Source organism: Phasianus colchicus, chromosome 1, assembly GCF_987193195.1.
Source record: "Phasianus colchicus chromosome 1, bPhaCol1.hap1.1, whole genome shotgun sequence".
In the NCBI taxonomy this organism is placed as follows: domain Eukaryota; kingdom Metazoa; phylum Chordata; class Aves; order Galliformes; family Phasianidae; genus Phasianus; species Phasianus colchicus.
The window spans coordinates 60,328,456-60,353,535 of NC_143436.1; the positions used below are offsets into that span (position 1 = coordinate 60,328,456).

The 25,080-nt window shown below is 40.3% G+C and overlaps 1 protein-coding gene across 7 annotated transcripts in view; it reads left to right on the top strand.

Annotated features, from left to right (window-relative positions):
- The first annotated feature begins 2,881 nt into the window (after positions 1-2,881).
- Positions 2,882-25,080, top strand: part of CAPRIN2 (caprin family member 2) — a 31,907-nt gene continuing 9,708 nt past the window's right edge. The window contains exons 1-15 of one of the 7 annotated variants that reach the window (XM_031589838.2): positions 2,882-2,998; positions 3,883-4,145; positions 5,980-6,042; positions 9,333-9,419; positions 11,658-11,896; positions 13,175-13,257; positions 14,280-14,441; positions 14,891-14,934; positions 16,281-17,123; positions 17,987-18,028; positions 21,101-21,232; positions 21,424-21,511; positions 22,183-22,241; positions 22,813-22,923; positions 24,508-24,618. In XM_031589838.2, the coding sequence (XP_031445698.2) occupies positions 3,897-4,145; positions 5,980-6,042; positions 9,333-9,419; positions 11,658-11,896; positions 13,175-13,257; positions 14,280-14,441; positions 14,891-14,934; positions 16,281-17,123; positions 17,987-18,028; positions 21,101-21,232; positions 21,424-21,511; positions 22,183-22,241; positions 22,813-22,923; positions 24,508-24,618 (2,313 nt within the window). In that variant the 5' untranslated portion in view covers positions 2,882-2,998; positions 3,883-3,896. The other 6 variants (XM_090144855.1, XM_090144834.1, XM_031589839.2 and 3 more) reach the window with 6 other exon arrangements.

A 25,080-nucleotide genomic window follows, 5' to 3' on the forward strand; every position in this document is an offset into this window, starting at 1 on the left:
ATTGCAGGGCTGGATACACAGTGATTGCTCCATCTAATGTGCATACCTTGCTTTCAGATGGTAGCTATACATATACAATTAAGCTATGCATATGCATTAGATTTCTGAGAACAATCATACATAATTGTATTGTTTCCAAGAAGTTCTTTGCATATTTCTCCGCCCCTCTGTGCTGGATTGCTGGTGTCATGAGTCTCTCCTGGTGGTCCTAAGGACCCCTTTCCATATTTTTCCTCAGTTGTCCTTTGGTTACCTGTTCCTTCAAGCATGCGCATAGCTGAGTTGGCAGGAATTACTTGTTTTTTTCTTACTTCTGTCTCACAGCTCTTGACCACATAGTTCCTGTATATTAATGATAGGGCTGTATTTACATCCAGGATGTCCTACCTGCAGCTGAAGCAGTGCTAGCAAGGGTTACCATATAAAGTTTACTGGTTACAAATATTGGCTCTGAGGTTACATGGCTACTCAAGGTAACGTGCAAAGCTGGGCAGAAGTGCTGAGTCCGGGGTGCAGGAGTGGGAATTGGAAGGCAAGAAATATGACAGTGGGATAAACCAGTGGGACTGGGAAAAAATAGGGCAGTCCTGATTGGAGGAGATAAGCAGAATCGGTCAAACATGAGTAAATGATCAGAATGTTCTTCAGCCCCTTCAGATGCTGGAGTAAAACACACAAATCCCAGAGCTGGGAGTGCTGAGAGCCCAGGACTGCGCGGCTATGATCTATGTGTGGCTAGGCTGTGATATTCTGTGATCATCTACTTAAATATGGACTCATAATGGATCTGCAAAATGCAGTTATACTAATTAATGTAAGCTGCTCTTAATCCCAGCATTTTCTAACTTTGATGTGCTTGACCTTAGAACATTAATAATATTCTTTAAAGTACTCTGGAGACTACACACACATACTATACATGTACAAATAGCATCAGTTTGAAGTACTTGTTCTGTATTTGTTTCTTGTTAGGTATTGCCACAAGTCCCACTCAAGTCAATGGCAAGCAGTCAAGCAGGGGTGCAAATTTTTGTAAGAACAATATTCTGTATCGTCTGCTGCTGCCATTGCACCAGAAGAAGGCTGAATTTCAAAACGTTTCAGTGATCTGAATAGTGAACTTACGGATATTTTGAGATCTTTTTACAAGCTGTGTTTTATTCACTGGCATTTCTTCATAGTCGTGCAAACTGGTCTGCTATCATAGCTGACATCACTCTGTGAGTGAAGAGTGTAATAAAAGTGGTTTTTCAGACTTGTGATTAAAGCAGAAGTGACAACATGGTGGATGCAACAGCTTGTCTTGGGATGCCAAATCCAATTCTGTGTTATCCTATGATATCCATCACCTGCACCATTTATCATCTTCCTGTTGTTCTTTTTTTTCTTCTTTGAAATGTAGTCCTGCTATGATCCTTCTCCTGTGGTTCTCTTTCTATTCTGTGTACCATGTGAGCACCTTTTGTGTCCTGTAAAACCTCTCTTTGCAATCCTTCCTTACTGATGCATTTTTCCCTTTCAAAATGTCTTTATTTTCCTGGGCTGTCACAAAAGAGGGGTGGCCAACAGGATGAGGGAGGGGATTGTCCCCCTCTGCTCTGCCCTCATGAGGCCCCACCTGCAGTACTGCATCCAGGCCAGGAACCCTAGCACAAGAAAGTTGTGGAGCTGTTGCACTAAGTCCAGAGGAGGGCCATGAAGATGCTTAGAGTCTGGAGCACCTCTTCCATGAAGAAATGCTGAGAGAGCTGGGTGTGTTCAGCCTGGAGAAGGCTCCAGGGACACCTCACTGTGGCCTCAGAGTACTTAAAGGGAGCTTATAAGCAGGAAGGGGACTGACTTTTTACATGGGCTCATAGTGATAGGACAATGAGAGGAATGGCTCTAAGCTAAAAGAAGGGGAATTTAGATTAGATGTTAGGCAGAAATTCTTTACTCAGAGGACAGCGAGGCCCTGGCACAGCTGCCCAGAGAAGCTGTGGGTGCCCCATCCTTGGAGGCATTCAGGGCCAGGCTGGATGGGGCCCTGGGCAGCCTGAGCTGCTGGGTGGCAGCCCTGCCCATGGCAGGGGGTTGGGGCTGGGTGGGCTTTGAGATCCCTTCCAACCTGAACCATTCCATGATTCTGCAATTTTGTGATTGTGTTGTCATAACTTTTCCTGTGAGTTCTGTTACTGCTCTTGTGGTAATGGCCACAAAGAGAAAAAAACAGGAAACGCAATTCCAGTTTAATCCTCTGGTCTTTGGAAGGTGTGCTTTCTCCTTTGATGTCTTGTGCAGCACCGATGACATTGCTAGAGGTTATCAGAAGTTTGCATGCCATTACTTCATTATCTGTATTCATGGGACTTATGCGTGCTGCTTGCTAGCTATTAAGTGTTTTAGTTTGCATTTGTAGAGGACGCACACATCTTTTCACAGAACCATGATAAACTGGAAGGGTTGGAAGTCCCATAAGGACCATCGGGTCTAACTCCGTGCTCCACACAGCACCACCCAAAATCCAGACCCTGGTCTGAAAGCAGTGCACAAACGCTCCCTCAACTCTACCAAGCCTGATGCCACAACCACGTTTTGTTATGTGAAATCGAGCTTGTAAAAGGCTCTTTACCGGCCCGGGAGACCCCTTTTGCTTTCACTAGCCATGGGCCAACGCTCTGTTGTTTCCCACGGTCACCAGAACACAGCGGTGCAAACGCGTGACCGGACAGAGGGGCTCGGCCCGCACCCTGACCTTGACGCGGGGATGCCGCGCCCGCCCCGCCCCTCGCACACCCAGCCGGGCCCCACCTCGCCCCGACTAACGGTCGCCACCCTCCCCGCATCACGTGACGCCGGGCGGCGAGGCGCCGCCTCCCATTGGCAGCGGGCGGTGACCTCAGCGACGAGACCCGTCCCTGCGGCGCGGCCTCGCCCACCTCCGTGCCCGGCGGCGCGCGGCGCTATATAAGGCGGGGGGCGGGCGGTGGGGCGGGCCTGAGCGTGTGCGGGCACCGAGGTGAGCGGGAGGGGGAGCGAGGGGCCGGCCGCGCCGCGGCGCCGGGTGCGGGCGGTGGCGGTCGTCGTGAACTTTGCGGTGCTCGGGAAGGAACCCGCCGCCGGTACCCTCCTCGTTCTTCTCCTTGTACGCGGGTGGGGGCGAGGGGGTGCCGCCCGCCCGTAGGGGCCGGAGCTCCTCATTCTACCGCCCGTCTGCGGGGCGGGCGCCGCAGGGCGGCGGCGGTGCGGCGTCACGGCCGGGGAGCGGAGCGCGGAGCATCCCCGCAAAGCGGCCGCGCTCAAGGTGAAAGCCGGCCCCTCCCTCCCCGCCTCCCTTCGGGCCGCTGCCGCCGCGCGTGGCTGCGGGCTGCGGGCGGGGCCGCTTCCCAGCGAGGGGCAGCGCCGGTGTAGGCGGGCGTGCGGCTGCACCGCTGTGTTACGCAGCTTTTTGCCTTTTCGCTCTTTTCCGTCGGGAGCCTTGAAGGCTGCGGCGCTGCTCGGATTGCGGCGAAGGTCAGGGAGGGGTAAAACCGTTTTAATGGGATGGGGGAGCCGGGCACGGCACGCAGGTGCGCGTTTGCGGCTGTTCTCTGCGGGCACTGCGTGCGGGAAGGCAGCCCGGTGTTCATCGGGCATTCGGGCTTCTGGAAGCGTGCCTGCTGCTGCCGGGTCTGTGTATGTGTATCTGTGCGTGTGAAGCTTTTTTGCTGTCTGGGCGGACCACGCGAAGTTTGCCTCGCTCTGAAATCCCTGATGCAGATATTTGGAGAGGGAGGGAGGAGGGGGCCGGGCAGGGAACGCGTCCTTACCGAGGCTCTGTGCTGTGGCTCCGTGTTTCTCTGTAAGAGCGTGATAAGGTGTAACTTGAGAAAAGAGAGCTAAACGAGCGCAGTTCCCTTGCAGCTCCATCCTTTTCAATGGTGCAGCTTTCCCAAGCCCCTTTCCGTTGCCCATCGTCACCTTCAGGCCGGTCGGAGGAGGGGGAGGAGAAGAGTATGAAGGCAGCCAAGCAGCAGGTGACCCCGGCCGGGGACAGCCAGCCCTCCGCCAGCCCGCTGCAGGCCGCGCTGAACTCGGCGGCCTCTCCTTCCCAGGCGTACGAGACTTACATCGACAATGGGCTCATCTGCCTCAAACACAAGATCAGGAATATCGAGAAGAAGAAGGTAACGTGTATTCCTGCTGGGGTGGCACTCTGCTAGATGGCTGACGGGAGGACTCATCAGTATAAAGGCGTGTGTGTAATAATGCAGGGCTGCTTAAAATATCAGTGTTCTGTGCCTTTCACAGGCTTCGTTTTGCTACTGCATAGTGGGGGGGGAAAAAAGGTGTTCTTTATTCTCATTGTGATGGGCTGCTTCCATTTGTGATGTGATGCGAGCACAGTGCCGTTTCATAGAAGCAGGGATGTAGCAACTCAGAACCTGATCTGTAGTAATTAATTCAGAGGTAAGTGACTGCTGGTCAGCATTGGGGTGTTTCTCTGGCAGGCTGAGTTCAGAACAGACTTAGAGCTGTTCTGATGTAGTTTAATGCCTTTAAAAAAAGGAGCCTTTGTATTTCTATTGATTATATGCATCCAATACTAGGATGTAGAGATGTAAGTAAGAACATGAGCAGTCTTTCCTCTGGCTAAAGCAATGTCAAATCGTATTAACTCTGTATTACCATATACATGGATCAACTGCTATATTTTATATTTAGACAAACGTTGTTTAGCAGGAGGCTCCTACACAGATGCCGAAGCCTGTTTTTTTTTTTGAGTTGGAGCTGTGCCTCTTTTCCAGGGAATACAGTTAATAAGTATTGATACTATACATCTAAAACATTGCAGCTGTAGCCACTCAAGCTTTTGTGTTCTAAGACATCTCCACTGATTGCTTGATAACTGAAAGTTATATCGATGTGTGATTATAAATCAAGAGAATGTTGTTTTCTACAGAACTGAAGAAACTGCTACTGATGCTTTTGATACTGGGTCAGAATTAAAAACAAAGCAATTGTATGAATTGTGACTCTATAAATGTGTTTAAAAAGAAAAAAAAAGACTGATGGATCATGTTTTAGGGTTAGAAGAGGTGTTTAGATAGGACTTAAGGCTATATGACTATGGAAATTGATTCTCCTGCAGGTGTTCCAGTATTATTGCTATCTCTTATGTCATACATTATGCTGCATTTCTGAATAATCTCATATAGCGTGTTGTCTTTGTGATTAAGCAACTACATCTATTCTAACTCGACCAAGGAAGCCTATTGTTGTGAGCTTCTCCAGTATTTTTGTTTCAGGTTAGCACATGATAATATGGCCTCACTCACAAATGAAAGTGTGACTTGCTAGAATGAGTAGGAAGTATTCCTGGTCCTAGATACTGTGTTAGTAAAACGTATTTGGGCAGATAAGTGAAATAATGTTCAACTTCATGTATGCTTCATTTTTCCTGTGGTTAAGGATACTCACAATACTTAATAGCTTATTTTTGCATAGTTCATTTCAGCTGTTAGAGACTATTTACTTAAGTGCATTTAAAAAAAAAAACTTTTCTATTTGAATGCGGTAGTCCATTTTCTTAGGAAATAGTGCAGTGAAATCTTGATGACTTTAGATTGATACACATACACTAGGAAACTAAGTAGGACTATTCCAGGATAGAATAACTAAATGTGACATTGGCTTGGAAAAATGAAAAAACACAATACTTTAAAATGAAGATGGTGAATGTGTTTGGAGCCTCTTAAAGATCTGAGGTCAATGTATTATTTCTTAAATGAAACAAAGGCAGTAAGGAAAAAAGATAAAAGGAATGAATAGGAATGAGGCACCCCTGGAGACAGAGTTTGCGAAATCAAAGGAACAGCTAAATCTATGTTCTGTTCTCCTGGAAGTTAAAGGAGGTAGTAAAATCACTGTTTTGCTGCAGTATGTAGATTTGAAGAGAATACTTCAGTCATTCTTAACACTAGAAATAAGTATAAAAACTGACTTTAAATTTTCCTGTAGCTCAAACTAGAAGACTACAAAGATCGACTGAAGAAGGGAGAGGCCCTCAATCAAGACCAGTTGGTAAGCTTGCATCGTGTGGGAGTGGATGGATTTGGGCTGTTGAAAGATGCAGTGATGTAACTTTGCAGAAGAAATGCTTATGGACTTTTGGGTTTGGTTTTTTTTGCCAAGCAAAATGGGCAGGTTGGTAATTAAGCTTGAATAGGTAAGCTTTAGCCCTCACGTGTACAGAAGGTCTTACGATTGCTCTGTAGTCTTTCAACTTCAGTGTTCCTCCATATCTCATGATGAAGTATCCACATCTAACATGTCTGTGGTCTTGCCATGTTAGGACACAGACCTCAACTCTTCTAGGCTAGCTAATCCTCAGTACTTCATTAATAGATGTTACCTGAAATTGCACGTTAGCTCTAAGACTACTAGAGTTTTGAATGCCGGGATGCAAAGACTGCTAATCAGCAAGTGTGGTGTGCTCCCTGAAGTTAGTTTCAACTTTCTCGGTGTTAAAACTGGCTTTTTTGTCTTGGACTTCACATTTTCTGCAGTGGAAAACATGTCTCTATAACATGAAAGCTGATGCTGGGTGGTGAGGTGCCACACAATTCAAAGGGTTTATTGCTCTGATTACTGAGCAGTTGCATGTTTTAAAGTGTGCTTCACAGGCATGTTAAGAGCATTCCTATAACAAAAGGCAGTGGCTATTCAGTGTCTGTGCTGACTCTCATAATGGGCCAGCTGGAAAAAGAATCCATTTTCTATTAGCTTCATCACAATGCAGCGGTATGGGAACACAAATGTATCTGTACTTGTAATCCTTTGTAAAGGATGACTAATCATGAAGGAGACAAGAGGGGAAATAACTGTCTGCTTAAAAGTAGACAAGACCTGTTAGAGCGAATGATCATTTAACACTTCTCTATGGAATTTGATGTCTTGCCGCCTTAAGCACAGAAGCAAATGAATTAAATCTCATGTGAAGTGAGATGACCTTTTAGTTCTACACTCCACTTGGAAATGGATGGGGAAAGAGCCTTCTGTTTTGTTAAGATCCCAAGTGTTAAACTATCAGTTGTCTTCTATTGCTAATAGACTATTGAGCAGTATTTTCCTTTAAACTGTTAATCTGGAACATGCTGTAGAGCTACCTTAATGTAACTTTTTTTTTGCTTGATCTGTGCTTTGGAATATGAAAAAACCAACAGAAAGTGGAAATTACAAAGTATGGTCTAAAGAGATAGAGGATTCTGTAGGTGTTTTGTTTGCAGAATGCACCCAGCTGCACTGACTTTGGCAAATGTGTAGGTGATGAACTTTGTTACTGGCTTTTACTATTCCAGCTGAGCTTAACTGAAGAATTTAGTGACTGTTAGGTGTTCAGTATGGGTAGTATACTTATCAGAGTTCTATTTTTGGAGTGTCTCAGGCTTTTAAAACAGAATAAGATTCTGTCTTGCTAGTGAACTGACTTGGTAATTAAACTTCAGATGGCTGCTCTAGAAGTGCTCAATATGTAACTGCTCTGATTAAGTCCTTATTTCAGGTACTCCCTTAATGCAGTACAGAAATACTGCATTTTTACACTTCAGATGTGAATTACTAATGTATATACAACTACCAGAATCTGGTGCTTTAAACTTAAAGAGGTTAATAGAGAGAGTTTCTGAAATAAAGCTTAACTGCACATAATACAGAAGAGCTGTAAAGCAACTTGCCATCTCTATATTTTTCATTGTTTTTTACAGAAGTACATGTGTAGTGATGAGCTTGTTCTGCAAGCAGTTTGAGTGAAACTAATTGCTCATGGTGCATGAGCAATGGTACGAGCAATTAGTGTGCTTACCTTACTTTAGGAAGAAAAATGTTTCAAAAATAAGGAGCTCCCAGCAAGTTTACTGTCTCCTTTGGCAATGCTGTTCTGGCCTGCTGTGGCTCAGCTGATTATTCCTTACTGTCAGACCAGGAGCTAACTCTCACTCAAACATTGTTTCTGTTAATGGATGTTAATAACAGCTGTGTGACAAAGGGAAGCTATTGCTTTTCCCCTGGTTGTTGCAGTTTGTAACCTGAGCAGGGATAAGATCTTGGTGTTTTAAGGTAGGGAGTTTTACTCTGAAGTTTGTGTGGTTAAAAGCACAAGTACTGCAAACTGTCCAAGTTATTGTTAATGTGTGAGTCTTCCTTAAGCATGTCTTCTGTGGGCACTGGTGTCTTAAAGTTGAGTTCTCTAAAGTACTCAGTGAAGTTGCTAATTAGTTCTCGTTCTCAGAAGTTGCTTGATAAACTGTATTCTCAACTTAAACTAGTAGTTGAGAGCTTCACAGTTAACTCATAAGCTTCCTTGTGTTAAATAGCCTTTAGACATAGTAATATGTTGCATATTTTGCATAAGTGAATATAATTGAACAACCGGACAAATGGAATAACATAACCTGTAGCTTGCTTTTCAGTTGCTTAAAAGCATGGTTAATTTGCAAATCCCAAATATTACTGGGACAGTAGGTGAAGCTTTACCACTGCAGTGATAAAGCATGTGTCAACATTGCTACATTGAAAGAGCTTTATATTGTGTTAGAAATGGCCTGTCAGTCTAACTTTGATATCTCACACTCAGTTTAGTTTATATTCCTAGTAAAGCACATATGTGCTGAAGTTAAATTTAACTTCTTACCTCCCAAGTGTTCCTTATGTTAAGTGGGTATGGGCAGCATATCTGAACTACAGCATTTTGCTATCTTCAGACTTCAAGGAGACTTAAAAATGAGTTTACTTCTCAGTGGATAAGGGAAGGAATTCATAGGGTATATAAAAATGTAATTAAGAATCTACGTTCTTTTTGAAGTTGGTGGATTAAGATGTGTTAAAGCCATTACTGAAGTCAGGAAGGCTGCTTTATTTGCAGGAATAAAATTTGCAAGATTTCAGGAAAGTATGACTTGCCCTCCATACCATTAACTTCTGAAAGCTTTTATGAATTACTTACAAAGGTATTCCAGCTAAGCATCAGGCTGAAGGCTCAGTACTAAACTTGTCTTTAATTCTTTCAAGCTTTCATGCTAGTATCTGATGATAAACAGCTGTTTTTATTTGATTGAGACTTGCAGAAACAAAAAGGAAAATGGAAAATAAGAGATTTAAGCTTTCCTGTTTCAGTATTAGCATACCAATCATTGCATAAGGTATTGCCTGGAAAATGCATTTCAGATGGTTATTGATAGACAGTGAGTTGTTACAAGTTAGTGTTGAAGAAGAACGTACTAGATTACTAGTTCTGCAGCAAGTTTAAGTAAAATAGGTTTGAGATGGAACCAGTAGTCTAAGTATTAAATGTGTTTTTATCTATTTCTTTATAGGAGGCAGTAGAAAAATATGATGAAGTAGTACACAATCTAGAATTTGCCAAGGAGCTTCAGAAGACATTTTCAGGTCTTAGCCAAGATGTAAGTATGAAATATTGCTCATGACACTGTCAGGAGTTGACTGAATTTTGCACTGTTCCTCTAGTTGCTATATTTATATGTCACTATGCAGATTGCTAAGAAGTTTGTCTCAGAACTCAGGTGAACAATCTGTTTATACTGTCTGAAACACAGAGTAGATCAGAGTAAATACTGACAACTGTGTAATGCTGTCTTCAATGTGGTGTTCTCTGTGTACTGTTATAAGAACTTGTGCTTAAGCAAACTGAATAATTTGAACTTGTCTGTATTGGAGATGACTCTACTTAAATTTAAAATGGAACCATCTTGCCTATAGCTTGTGCCGAGGGTAGACTCATTCCCTGTGTAGGTGTGGACTGGTGGATGATCAGCTCCTCTGAAAAGTCCCTGGAGGTCCTGCTTGTGGGCAGCAGCTAAAGTAAACTGCATATCCTGTAGCAGTGAAGACCAGATCCTAGCCAGTATTTAAAGGGAACTGATTATTTTCACTTGGTGTTCATTAAACCTGCTGTGTCTATCCCTGGCTACTCAGTACACAGATGTTATAAATGATTTGAGTCCACTGGTGGGCCCATGTATGGCCAGGTGCTAGAACAGGAGATCAGTGAAAGCCTGGAAGAATTGGGCTTACTGAACCTTGAGAAGTGAAGAATTGGCAGGAGATATGTAATATTAGTCCTCAGATACCATAAGAGAGAGAGCTAGTCTTTGTTGTGAGGTGTGTAGAAGTATGAATAAGAAATTGACATAGTGGATTCCAACTAGGTAGGAGGAAAACTGTCAGTGACAAATGTGCATTAGAACAGACTGTCTAGAGAAGCCATTGAATCTCTCCTCACAGTGAAAACTAAGTGTTTGGTTCTTAATTCAGCATCATTCTTCATTGTTCTGGATGCTGGGCTAGATGACCTCTTAAGGTTCCTTCTAAATGAAATGCTTTTTTCCAGTTTTTTCCAGTATGGAAAGCAATGATATTAAGTAACTTTGACTTCAGCTCTTGGTAAAATTTTACTGAAGATGAAGAACTTTGCTACTTATTCTGCTGTAGTCTTCTCTAATTATGGCAAGTTACAATTCTAGTGTTTTATTTAGGACTTCATTCAGGATTTGATGTGGTGTGTTTTCATGTAAGCAAGTGCTTTCTTTGACTGCTGGAGAAATTAGTTTCTTGGCTCTCAGGAAAATGCAGTTCTTGTGAAAAGATGTGATCTGATGTAGTGCTGGGGATGCAAAACATGATTAGTCACTCCTGGCATAATTTCTTTGCCTCTTGTATAATACTGACAAGCTAGACTAGTAAAATGGCCTGTTTGACTGAAACCCAAGCAATTTTTGCTTAGACTTCTTTTCTTGTATGTGTAGTAGCTGCAGGAAGGGCTTTGAGAGGGTTACTGCATTGAGTGGTTTAAGCCTTTCCAGTGGTATTGCTGCTTTTGGGTTCACTTGATTACTGTGTTGAACACAAACCACTATGCTGAGTGTCAAATCATGGCTTATCTCATAGCTTTCCTCTACATAGCTTCCTGTAAAACAGCAAAAATAAAGGTTTGTGACCCAATGTGCCTTGCTCTGTAGGTATTTTTAGTAATCAAAATCTTATCATTAGCTTCTGCTTGTTCAGGTTTATTCTTGAGCTTATGCTATATTTAAAATACAAGCTAACATCTTTTTCTTGACTCTACTTCTAATAAATATTGGAATGCTGGGGGCATGGATGTTGTATATATTGTGACTGCTGTTTCTTATGAGTTCTTCAGCCTTTTGCTAACAGAATAACTGTAGGACTCTATTGTGTTATTTGAACTGGAATGTTCAAAGTGGGTGGGTAGTTTTCTCCCCAGGAGTTTGAGTCAGCTTCCGCATCTCTAACTTCACATGATAAATGTCAGACAGGCCTGAGTTTGTGCATTGGTATTAATTCTATCATTTCCTTTATTCACTCTGGAAAGCAATTAAAGTAATTAGCAGTGATATACTATGCAAATATAGCAGAGGAAAATTGAGAGTGAATCTGCCAGTATTCAGTTTCATTTAAAGCTATAGGTGTAGAGAATGAAAGGAGAAGTGGGGAAATCTGCCAGAGGAAGAACTTGCAAGATCTAGCACCTGAAGAAAGTAGATGTTTATCTAACCAAGGCTATAATTTTTTTTTAGTGTAGGGTGATCAATACTAGAACTGTTCTGTTCTAGAATCTTGTTGCTTGGCTGTTTAACTGTTGATTTGGTATATTGAAATAGTTGCTGAAAGCACAGAAGAAGGCCCAGCGAAGAGAGAGTCTATTGAAGCTTGAAGCAGAGAAGAAAAAACTACGTACAATTCTCCAAGTCCAGTATGTGCTGCAGAACTTTACTCAAGAGCATGTTCAGAAAGATTTCAAAGGTGGTGTGAATGGTGCAATATACTTGCCTTCTAAAGAACTAGACTACCTCATAAGATTTGCAAAACTGACATGTCCAGAAAGAAATGAGAGCTTGAGGTAAGCTCAATACTTTTGTGTAATGAGTATACTTTGCTTGCTACAGTAAGTGTCCTGTTGGACACTGTCATGTCTTGAAATGTTATGGATTGGGGCACTAATTAAAACTCCATACAGTACACTTTCTCAAGTCTAGGTCTTGGAATATGGCAGAACTACTTCACTCTGAGCCTTAAAGGAAAGCTACTGTATCCACTTTTCCAGTTGTTCAAACTATATACAAACCCTCCTATGTTGTATCTTCTTTTACTTCCCTGGGGAGGCATTGTAATACCACCATAAGTAGGAAGCTTGGTGGCATGCTGCTTCATTGAGGTCTTGCTGTACATCTAATAAAAATGCAGTAAAGATGAGATCTGTTCCATTCATGTGATGATCAAGATCTGCTTTAGGATAAAGGAATATAACATGGTAGTCCTTTAAGATATGATGAATGTTAGCTCTCACTGTAAGGTTGTGGTGTATGGTTGTACCTATTTGGCATCATGGTTGTATTATGACTGCTAGTAATGCTTAGCAGCTTCACTCTGCCTTAAGACTGCAGTGGACTGTGCATAAACATGGAAAACCTGTTAGATGGTAATCTGAAACACTTTGTGGAAAAGTAATTATTTTCATTGTGGAAAATGACTTCCTGAAGTTCTTCATTTATCACACATCTACTAAATTAGATTAATCTTTGCTCTTAAAAGTTAACTTCTAAAGTTACTTACTAAAAATACAATAGTGTTTCATCTCGGTGGGAAAAAAACAGTAATATCTTAATTCTCATTGTTATTTATTCCACAAAATCATTACCTTTTCCTTTGACAGTAAGCTTCGTGTTAATGCCTTTTAATATCATTTGGAGGCTGGGGAGAGGAGGAGGAGAATTATGGGCCTGTGACCAAATGTTTCACCTAGCAGAATGACTGGAGCTGGTGATGGCTACCTTTTGTGCATGTGTCCAATAAACGAGGCAATAGGCTGATTAAAAGATAATGGTTTCCCTGACTAGGATTCCTGGCTCAGAATGAAGTCCAGCCATGTTGCCTTGTGGGATAATGCTAGGCTTTCCAATTTGTCTAAGTTACAAACAAGTTAGTTTTTTGTTAGACTGAATTGTGCACAGATATTAAAATTTCTTTTCTAGTGCACAGTGGTATTGAAGATTTGCTGTTTTCAGCCTTATTCCAGAAGGCTAAATGTCAGTATTTCCCAATGAAGGATATTGGGGATAGTGCAAGACTTGATTTTTGGCTACATTTTTACCTGGTAAAATGGTCTTTTATTTTCTAGTGTTGAAGATCAAATGGAACAATCATCTCTTTACTTTTGGGACCTTCTAGAAGGCAGCGAGAAACCTGTGGTTGGAACAACGTGTAAGTGTTTCATCTGGAGGAAATACATGAGGTCTGAAGCTTGTGTGCTATTTTAATATCTAAAAACAAACAGTGCTTGATTTACATGTCTTCATGTATATTCAAGTGCTGTGTGCAACTTGGTTCTCCATGGAAGAGCTGTTTAGTTATTAAGTACAGATTAGTAACAATGTGGTAATCTTTCCCTGGATAAAGAAGCCATTGTCTTGTACTGATGTCCTGTATCTTCAGTGTGAGCCTAGATTGTTCTGAGGAATATTGGTGATAGCAACTCAATCATAACTGCATGAATTTAGTGAATGGTAGTGGGGGTGTCTTTTTGGATAGCTGTGTAAATGGATTAAGTGTGGAACTCTGTTACTGACCATAATGCTTAGTTGAATATACTGATGTCTTGGCTGAATGCTAGTCAAGATACAACATTGAGGAATAACAGTTGTTAATGAAACTGGGTGGGAGCTCTGTGCAGTTTTGCCTATTGAAAATATACTCAATTTATCATGCACCAGAATCTATGGGACTCTGCGTATTCTTTGGTCCTTTTAATTTCAAAAGCCCTTGAACAATCTTGAGCAAGGACTTTTCTCCTTTTTCTTTTTTGCGGTTCTTTTTTTCCTCTTGCAGGATCTTACTGCTGGGAGGGGGGGTCTATAGGGAGTTACGTAGTGATCAAATCATAGCTTTACCTCTGCTCCAACCAGAACAACCTGCTGTTAGTATCAACGCTACTTAGATCATGGATGTGAAACAAATCCTTTTCTAGGCTTGTGGGAGATGACATGATCTGATGTTGCTAATAATCACCTTATATATATCTAAACACAAGCTACAGTCTTACCTCCAGATTGTAAAGATATTTTCTGCTAAATTAAGTGGTCTGACACTTAAAAATATTTATATAATTTAGCAAGAGGTTGCTGGAGAAGCTGCAATTTATATATGGGAAGAGTCTTGGTCTGTAATCTAAATAGTCCTTGATTTTGAATTTGCATATTTTAACTCAAACTTTTTTAACTCTTCAGATAAACACATGAAGGACTTGTTATCCAAACTTCTAGACTCTGGTTACTTTGAAAGTATTCCAACTCCTCGCACCACTGTGCCAGTAAAAGAATTGGAGGAAGTACATCGAAAATCTGAAAGGACAAGACAGATGTCAAAAGGAGAACCTATCAAAGAAACAGGTAGAATATTTCAGGGTACAATTTCTGTATTATAATATTGGGGTAAGCTTGGACTAAGCATCGATGTTGCATAGCTTGATGCTGAATCTAATCCTGTAGCTTGCTTTCAATTCAGTAGCTAAAACTAAACCTGAAGGGCTTGCCCTGTTTTGGGGGGGGGGGAACATAATTGATAGCAATGGGTTTTCACCTTTTGAGCATACCTCTGTGAGAAACATAATATTCCTTTTACCGAAAACTTAATGGTTTCTGGCAATTTCTGCAAGTGTTAGAATGTGATCAGAAAATGGAAGATAGCATTCAACATAAGATATTTAGACTGAGATGAGATTTGATTGCATCAAGTTTAGCCATTGGTATTACTATTCAAATAGAATTAGAGACTTGCTGTTGTTTAGCTTGCCTCTCTGCATTTGATCAGTTGAAACAAATTAACATCCTTTCTCTAGAATCCCTTGTGGAGCTAATGAAGTCTGAAATACAGCCACAGGAGGTAAGATGCTCCACTGTTAATTGCTTTTCTTTAGTATTGTGACTTATCAGAAATATTACTGCATTTCTCAGCCCTTCAAATTTCAAAAAGTCTGAATAACAGCTTAGATGCTTCCTTATGTAGGAACTGTTACAGAAGACTTAGTTGCCTTTCTATTTCTACTCCACATTTGTGGCTCCTCTAAGGTATTTGGGGGTAAATGAGGAAGGATTACATAAAGCAATACAGTATTTCAATGCTCTGTTTCTTTTCTGAATAAACTAAGGCATCAATCTTTAGAGTGAAAACACTTATTTTGTGTGCTATAGTATAGAGAAAAAATAGCATGCACTAAAGATTTTCCTAAAAGCCAAGTAGAGGACTTAGTATTGATAGCATTGAGAATGATGCAAATCTTACTCTGATTTCTCAGAAGAGTAAGGATCCCAAGACAACCATGTGTGCATAAAGGTGTAAAGATTTACTTCAATAGCCCTTCTGACTCTTGAGTTAAGTACTCAAGCTTCAACTGGCAATAGCATGAAAGCTATTAGATCTGGTTCAAAATGAAGGAGTGAGTTGTTTTTTTTTTTTGGAAGTGCAAGTAGTGGTTCTTAAAATGCTGAATCCCTCTTTTAGGATAGCTCACTAGAGAAATAGTCCAGAACAAAGCTTTGTAATGTCTGGTAACATTCAGATTCTAAATGTTTTCTGGTATCATGTCAGAAAAATCATAGCCAGGATGTCTTCAGATACTGACTTCCTATTTATGACAAAGTAGTAACTCAGGACATCTTTAGGATATCTTAGTTGAAAACTGACAGAGTATTGGTAATATTCACGGAATGGAGTTGAAGTCCAACTGTATTAAATCAGAAACTGATGAGTATTTAAACTAAGAACCAGTTATACTTGATTACTGCACACTACCTAGGTCAAACATTCTGGGAGGAGATGGTGGTGCTATGCTTATTAAAATGGCTAATAGTAAGTACTGCAGCCTTCTGGATGTTTAGGAGAGCTACCTTTTACAAAAAGCACAACTGAACTTGATATTGTTACTGCCTGAGAACTTCAGTTAGCCTTGAGGATAAGGATCATAGATTCACTCAGCTTAACTGTGTTTCATTTGTGCTGTTCAGGATTGTTTTCATACTTCTGTGGCACACCAGAAAAAAAACTGCACTTATCTGCAGTGTTGTAGAATAAAGCATTAACTGGCTACATGGTTTCTATGGCTAGAGCTTAACCTGCTTAGATTCTACATTTAGCCAAGCTTTGAGTAGCTGGATGACCTAACTTAACTGACCTGAACTGTAGTAGCAAAATGTTTTCTTGGAGCCATTAAGTTTCTTTGGTCTATATAGTTTCTCAACAGGCGTTATTTGCCTGAAGCAGAATACTCTGTCAAGAAGAAGCCAGAAGAGCCCAAGTCTTGGGAAGCTGAATGTGCTAGAAAACAAGAACCTCCAAAATCCTGGGAAATGCTTGTTGATATTGAAGAGCAGGAGCAGAAGCAGAAAAAAGAGACCTTAAAGCCTTGGGAATCTCGTGTTAGGCAGCAGGAAACAAGAAGGCCGGATTCACCAAAGCATTGGGAAGCTCATGTTAAAGAAGAGGAACAGAAGCGTGAGCCTACAAAGTCTTGGGAGACACGTGTTGAAGAAGAACAGAAGAAGCAAGAAGCTCCGAAGGCCTGGGTAGCACGTGTTCGAGAGGAACAGGAGTCCTCCAAACCTTGGATAGCAAATGTTAGGGAAGAGCAGGATCAGAAGAAACAGGAATCTCCTAAGCCATGGGTAGCAAAAATTAGGGAAGATCAGGAACAGAGAAAACAAGAGTCCCCAAAACCTTGGGTAACAAAAGCTAAGGAAGAATCAGAGCAAAAGCAGGAATCTCCAAAACCTTGGGTAACCCAAACTAGGGAGGAACCAGAACAAAAGAAGCAAGAGCCTGTGAAATCATGGGAAGTGCATGTTAGGGAAGAGCCAGAGCAGAAGAAGCAGAAGCCTGTGAAGGCTTGGGCTGCACATGTTAGGGAGGAGCCAGAGCAAAAGAAGCAGGAAACTCGAGAGGCTTGGGAAACAGCTGAGAGGCAACAGCAAGTGTCATCACAGCAGTTACAGAATCCTCCGAAGTCCTGGGGAGCTGCAAGTGTTGGGCCAAAGGAGCAGATGGGGCCAAAGAAGTTTGATATGGAACCCAAAGAAGTGAGTTGGCATATGTAGTATTACCTGTCATGAACTTTGACGTTAGTGTATTGGACTAAAGCTTCGTTATTAGCAGAGGCTTTACAAGGTGTAGCTTGTAGACCTGTGTAGAGTCCCGTTTCATTCTTCCTTAGGTGAAATAATTCAATTCTGTTAGTTATGCTTTGTGTTTGAATAGCAAGATGGGGTGCTGCTTGGCCTTTTTGTCAACACAGCATTGCTGTGTTTGAACCTTGATTAACTGCTTTATGTGTAAGACAGAAGAATTAACTTAGCTCATCCCCAGCTATTGGCTCTGTCCACTGTTATCAGTACAAAGCAGGTATGACTCATCTGGGGATCAAATACTTTCTGTGACTGCATACAAATAGCACTTCAGTAATTTTTTAGGCTTTTGATTAAAATAGCTGATTCAAGGGAACTAACATCTAGTTCAAGCAATACCAACTGTACAGAGGCTTAAATATGTATTTCCAGATGAATGCAAAGCTATACTGCTGCCCTGGAGATTCAAACAACGGAATTGTTTTAGAAATGTAAAATGAAACCCACTGTAGGGTTGATGGCTGAGCAGACTGACAGGCTTATGCTGTTAGCTTTTCTTACCTGTGCTCAGGTAGCAACAATTCTCTTACTTCAGAGATGGATAAGGTTGTAGGCAAAGCAGAGTTCAGTTACTCTTCCTCTTGAGGAAGAAAATGAGGAATTGCTCAATTCTCTCTTCATGTTACTGTTATCAGCATTTACCTTCTTTCTGCAAGAAAGCAGAAATCAATTTACTTTATATTGTTCACTGCAAATGGTTAAACTTAGTCTCATCAGTAAACCTGGCAAAACTGAAAAATGGTTATTCTTGCTTCTAGAAGCGGGAGCGCAAACAGAAGATTGAACATGAGATTAAAAGAGTAGGTAACATGCAGCACTGGGTAACCAAATGGGTGAGGTGTTTCAGCTTTATCTTCTACTCTTAAGCTGAGTAGAATCACATCTGGTGGTGGTGAACAGAACTGTTCTTTCATGCTGTAACTGAGCACAAATAGGTGTTGCACACCCAGCTATGCACAGTATTAATGTAATGGAGTTTATTTGAACTAGTGGAACAGTCTCAAGCATTTTAAGGTATTTTGGAATTTCTGGTGTCAGCAAAAAGCAAGATTGTTTCTAATATGATGGGTACCTTATTATGCATAAGATGGGTGACTTAAGTAGTAGGCAAAACTTTGTGCTGAGGAGAAGGAGGGACTCTGGTCAGCTGGGGAAACTCCAGCTGCTGAGGAGTACTCATTAGTAATGTACAGGTGTGCAAGTCCACCAAATTAAATGAGGTGGTGCTTACGTTGGCTTGCTGAATTAGTAAACAAAGCCTGTTTGCTCCTGAGCTTTGCTTTATGTAGCAGCCATGAAGAAACATCAGCTGGCTTTTTGCATAGTTGCTGTTGGCAAATTGTTATATCAAAAGTACACTAAATGATTAAAAAGTGTGCTATCAACCTAGCTAGCTTTTTATAACTCACTTTATCAAAATGAATGTTTAGCTTTGCTTAAGCTGCATATAAAGAACGTAATTGAAATATTTTAAACTTCTTGGTTAGTGAAACTTTTAAGAAAAGCAAGGGGAGGCAATGCCATGTGAAATCCACTTATTTTCCTGGGAGAGCCTATGAAATGACCTTGTGCATGATAGATAAAAGGCTTGTGTTATTTCTGTTCTGATGCTGACATCTAACCTTTTCTTATTCCATGAAATGCATGTTAGAGCTCTGAAACTTTCTCATAAGCTGCTAGATTTTGAGACTTTGAAGTATGCTTATTAACTTAATGTTCATATTCTAAGGTGCAATACTTAAAGTGGGCTGAGTGAGCTGGTGTGTAGATCTTTTAAACAATTATTCTCTGTAAATGTGTAACTTAGCACAGCATCTAACTGTTCACTAGAAAACCCTCTCAGCTTAAAACATTGTTTTAAGTAGAATATTTCTTTTTCAAAGCAACTCTGATCAAGATGCAAAGCCTGATGAACTGTTGCTTTTTCATACATGCTCTGTGTGACACCTTTTAAATCTAGTTTTGAACATACAAGGTGAAACACTAATGAAAGAACAAATCTATACTGGGAAGCTTCCATATGTCTACTTCTGCTCAGTGGATTTCATTATTTTTAGGCACTTAAAAATAAATTCTACAGAATGGAGAGCCTCTGCTTCATTTCTAGCTTAAAGCTCTATCAGATAACAACCCGAGTGGATGCTTTTCTAGTCAAAACAAGCAATGCAGCCAGCATACTGTTGAGAAATGTAGTGCCATAGTATATTTGTAGCTGGAAGGGACCCAGAAGGATCAAACATGATCTCGAAGTGTTGGGCAAAGTAGAAGGCTAACAAATTGCAGAAGCATATTAGGAGTTTATGGTCTTTAGCAACCATAAGTGAAACAATGCAGTCTTTTTGGCTTCCATGTTTTGAGTTACTCTTTACTTGTTTAATATGCAAGTTGAACTTAAAACTGATCATTACCTACAGAGCTTCAGACACTGCCATATTTACCTGCTTAGGTGACTTGAAGGCAAAAAAGCTGTTACCTGTTTGCAAATACATAGCAATATATAGTAGTGTACTTGTCTTAGTGAATTTTAATGAAGAGGAAGAACACATGACAGCAAGTGTTTCAAGATGAAGTGTTTGTAAGGGATGGGTAACAGGGATGGAGTAGGGGGTTGTGACTCCTACTTAACTGATAAATTGCCCAGATTTAATTTTATTCATCTGTAACTTCTGTGTTAGATCCTTAATAGGTTTTTGTTATTGGAAACAAGAACAGTAAAAACTTGCATATAGTCAGTGGTAAAAGCTATTGCTTGTGCATCTGAATTTCTAATTCAGGTGGATAGTACAAAGGTACCACTCTTACTCTAGAGTAAAATGGAACTTCTCACAGCTGAAGTAGTAGCTATCATGTGGGCCTGGGGGCCCTACTAAAATGGACTCATGCAGTGTTAATGCAGTGCTGCATGTACATGGATTGTGCTTTGTGAAGCTGGCTGAACCCTGTAGGCTGCTTTGTGCATGTTACTGAAACTTGTGCAAATGCACTGATTAGTTTCAAATAGTTGAACAGATGTCTGGATTTATCCTAAAATTAGTTGATGGCTTTATTTTATTTATTATTAATTTCTTTTGAATCTACTGTGACAATTAAAAATGTCACGTGTACTCTTCTGCCATGTATTTTTCTAATAACTTAATGTAAATACTCAATTATGCCCTTACACAGAGTACTGAAATAGTAATCTGCTGGAAAAACAAATGTTAGCACTATATGAAAGTGTTCTGTATTTTGATAAAACACTTCTATTTCTCAAAGCAAAGTGAAAACCAGTACGGAAGAACAACTAGGAGACCATCTGAAACAAGGAGTAATAAGGCCCTGTAGAAGTCAATGTTGAGGTACAAAAAGTTAGGCGGGGTGGGCAGGTATATGCACACCAATATTTCATGCTGATCTGCAGAGTGTAATAAAATACTTTCTGTTGGAGCTGTTACACTGAGAGTATATGGCTCTGAAAGCCAAGAAGTCTGATCACAAATAACTTGCTTGCTGCAGTACATCTCTTAGTTTCTTCAGAATGTCTGAAAATGCCATTCCAGTAAAAGATCTGTACTTACTGGCATGTGTTCTGCTGGGAGGAAGTATGTTAAATCTTGAGTGGTGCAGTTCTGATATTAAGATTATTCTGGCCTCATCTTGAATGTACATGGTTGTAAGAAACCAATTCAAGTGAATTTTATGGCTTTAGCTAGTTATGACAACAGTAAGCTGATTCTTCTTTTTTTCTGAAGTGGGAACTTGAACCAGAAAACATCAAAAACATTACTTCTTGGCCTGTGGTACCCAGTACTTATAGCTTATGCTGGAAGTATATTGGATGAAGCAGCTTGTCTTGTTTTCAGTGTTAAATGTAATCTTTTTTTCTTTTGTAGGTGCCTAAACCTGTACATCAGCCAGCCGCAGAATTTTGCTCTACTTCAACTCTTCCAAAAGATCCGGTACTGAGAAGGGAAAAGCTTCAGGATTTGATGACTCAGATACAAGGGACTTATAACTTCATGCAAGTATGTTTTTTTGCTCTACCACTGTAGCAGATCCAATGTGTACTAGGTTAGGAAAAACGCAGTGCTGACTGTGCATGTTTGCATTGAATGAATGGATCTAGTTCTACTTAGTTAACAGCAACTTGTCAAATGAATGTTTCATTTGTATGCGGAATCTAGTTTTCTACCAACTAATGATCTTTTTTCAAAAGGAATCCATTCTGGATTTTGATAAAGCTTCACCAAGTGCCATTGGTTCATCTCAACCACCTTCAGTTACTCCAGCAAGTAGCCCTGTAGGTAGGTAATGTTGTAAGCATAACCTGTATAAGCTTTGGTAAAAAGCAGCGGGATTTGCTTGTGGGGAAGATCTAATGGGGAAGACAGCCTCCTTAATAATGAAGAATACCAATGTCTGTCAGAGCAGCTCAAACCATTTAACTTTTTAAACCATTGCTGGATGTGGCTTAAACTCCTATTTGCCTAGTAATGGAATGCTTGTGTAATCACTAACTTGCATGTTCATCTAAATCCAGCTGCAGAGCGGGCATGTTGTCAATATGCCAGATTTTGTCTGGATGTGGTGTATAGCTACTCAATGTGGCATATAGATGCAGACCATGAATGAGCTCAGGATCAAGAGCAGTTAACTAGTTATATTTACAAAACAAGCTTTATATAATTGACCATAAGAAATCATTTAGGTGGTTCGTAGGCCGTAAAACATTAATTATCCAGTTTGTAAAATACTTAATCACTTTCCAAATAAAAACCAAAACCTGTTATCTCTACCTTGGTAGAGATATTTTGATCGCTGGATACCTGCTTTCTTTAAAAAAAAAAAAAAACCTGAGGCTTTCAAATGGGTGTAATTCAGTGATGCAGGTCTAACATACTCTAAAAATAGTGCATCTTTGTATACTGAATGTTCTGAATTTAAAAACTGTTGCTTAACTCATGTTCTCTTACAGCTTCAAAAGAACAGAAACTGCCAAGTCAAAGTGATTTTCTTCAACAACAACCCCTGCGAGTAAGTTGATGTTAGGGCTATCTTGAGGAGGCAAAGCAGTAACCAAGAAATGATATAACACTGGCTTTGTAACTAGTATAACATAAATTCAGTTCAGGAGTTTGAAAGAAAAAATCTGTCAGCGTTGGCTGCTTTTGTGCTTATCGTAAAGCAAACGCGGAAACAAATGTTAATTTTATTAAAGTAAATATGTTGAAGGCATGCTCAAATAGTTCGATGTTTAACTCCTAGTTTCAAGTCATAGCTAGTGGTGTGCAGGAGAAAATACTGCATTTCTAGATCATAAATGTCTTCATCTTTGAGATTCTTACTTATGACAAAGATGCAATTTCCGCCATTGTTAGGCGAACCTTAAGTTCACTTAATGTGCTTGCATATCTTAAGCCTATTTAAAAGCCAAAGTAGTTACTTATCACTAATAAAAACTCTTTATTAAAAAAAAAAAGCTTTGACTTGTCAGAGTACTTTGGGTTCTACATCATTCTGAGATTGTAAATGCTTAGAGTGAGTTTCAGGGACAGTCAAGAATTCAAGGTAATCCAAAATCCTATCTGTTTTTTGTTCTTGCAAGGCTACTGAATCATCCATGACGTTGCATGGTTCTAATACTTCCCTAGCATCTGCTGATCAGACACTTTCTGGCTCTGAAACTGAGGACTTGGTAACACCACAGACAGCACAGGTAATGTTTTGTGGTGTTCACTGACATTTGAGGATCTGTGATAGCCAGCCTTAGCAGAAAGCTGCAGTGGGACCTCAGTAAACTGTACTTAACTGTACAGTGTCAGTGCAGGTGACAGAAGTAGTGTATCATGGATAATGTAAAGGTCATTGGAAAAGTCTTCCTAATACCACACGATTGTGAAGTGAACAAACTGCCCCTTGAAATGGGAAGGGTATGGAAAGAAAAATGCTGTCTAGAAAGTATAGTGCATATTCTTGCAGAGTTGCTTTGTTCAATGCAGAACCCTCTCTGACTGTGCAAGATTCATAAATTAGGGTGGATATATTGTCATGCAATGGGAGGCTGTAAGCTGAAAGCATATGTTCTCTTATGCAGCAGTGGAAGAAATGCTTGGCATCTTACTGTCTGGTATTGAGCTAAGACTTCAAAATTTGTTGTATTATAAATTTATCCGTATTTATATGCAATTAAATCTTGAGCTTGCATTCCTTAAATATTAAAAGCTGAAGAAATAGCTTCAGTTTATGCTGATGACTGTGTTAGATCTGTATTTCTGTGACTGGAAGTGCTGTTAAGTTTCACACTGGACTCTCAATACTGTGTACGTAGATTATAATGAAGTGTTTTTCTGCTCATGTACATGCTATCGGTGTACAATGTATGTAGCATTTACTGTGTTCCTCAGTATACTTATAACTATAACATCCCTATTAAGACTGTTATTCTTTGTTTTCTACCTCTTGAATCAGTGGTTTTAGCTTGGTTCTTGACACTGTTTTTTTACAGTGCAGTAACCTCCTATATTTGAATATCTTTGTTTAATGTGAATCAAGGAAACTTGTACTATGCCAAACAACTGATTTTTAGGAGAATGCTTTGTTTTTGTCAATGTAGTGTTTGCGATTAGGGTTTCTTGTGCCTAGCCCATCCCTAGTCATTAACTTTGAAGTGTTACAGCTTTCTTCATCCTCAGGATGGTTCATGAGAAGCAAGAGGACTATAAAGCAGTAGTAAAATTCATTTGGTCTCAGCATGACTGGGGAATATACTCCATAGTAAGAGTATACTCTTCTGTTATGGAAATGCAGTTCTGTTTGCACCTGTGATTATGTGGTAAGAATGAGACTTGGTAGACTTCATCCTTAGGCTGTGAGTCTAAATATAAGCAATTCTTAAACTTAGTATTACAGGTGTGAGTCTACAAAATCTGTGCATTATCTAGTTAAGGCTACCTGCCAGCCTTGTTTGTTTCTCTGAAGCCTTGTTAGACAAAAATCTATCAGATGCTTAATATCAGACATTTTTCCATTTGACACTGGTGTCACATTAATTGCTCAAAGCAAAGTTTTTGGAGTTACCTGACTTTGCAGGGCTAGTTGTACAGAATACATTGAGTCCTTAGAGCTAAATACTTACAACTTTTGGTTAAGGTAACTATTCAGTGCACTTCAGACTTACTGTTTATCTTGGTCTTTCAAAATCCACCCGTTCCAACTTATGCACTGGTATTGCATAGCTCTAGCAGAACTTCTTGCTTTCTGTAGTACTTGTAATAGCATGTCAATATATGGCTTTTTCCAGGCATCAGCATCACTGTCTCAAGAGACTGAGAAGTATGCTTCCCAGCCACTGTATCAGACAAGTCCGCATATTTCTGAGCCACTGATACCTAAAAAGATTGAAATTGCCCAGGTGAGCTATTGCAGACAGTTTAGAAATGCTATTGAAAAGGGTACTATGAGTCAAATATGTATAGATTATGACTTACTCCTTTTGATTTCAGATTTGTAGAGTGTATTAGTATTCTAAATAAATACTTCATTTTGCCACTCTGCACAGATGAGTTATAATATTGGTTAGTACTTTGGAAAACTCAGCACTGTTTCTAATCTAAACTATAATGAAGTTGGAGGGAGAAAGACACAAACCTGAGTTCCTTTGGAAAGGATAAGTTATTTTTAATTCCAACCACAAAACCATCTTCCAACAAACTGAATGGAGAGCATCCCATGTTTCCTTAGTGGTGGATAAAAGTACCTAAGCCTCTTTATTGTGAAATTCATACAATGAGTGGTATGTATAGTAGCTCATAGACACATTTCACTTCATCAGCAGAGAGTGCAATAGAAATACTGATTGCTGAGGATGCACAGC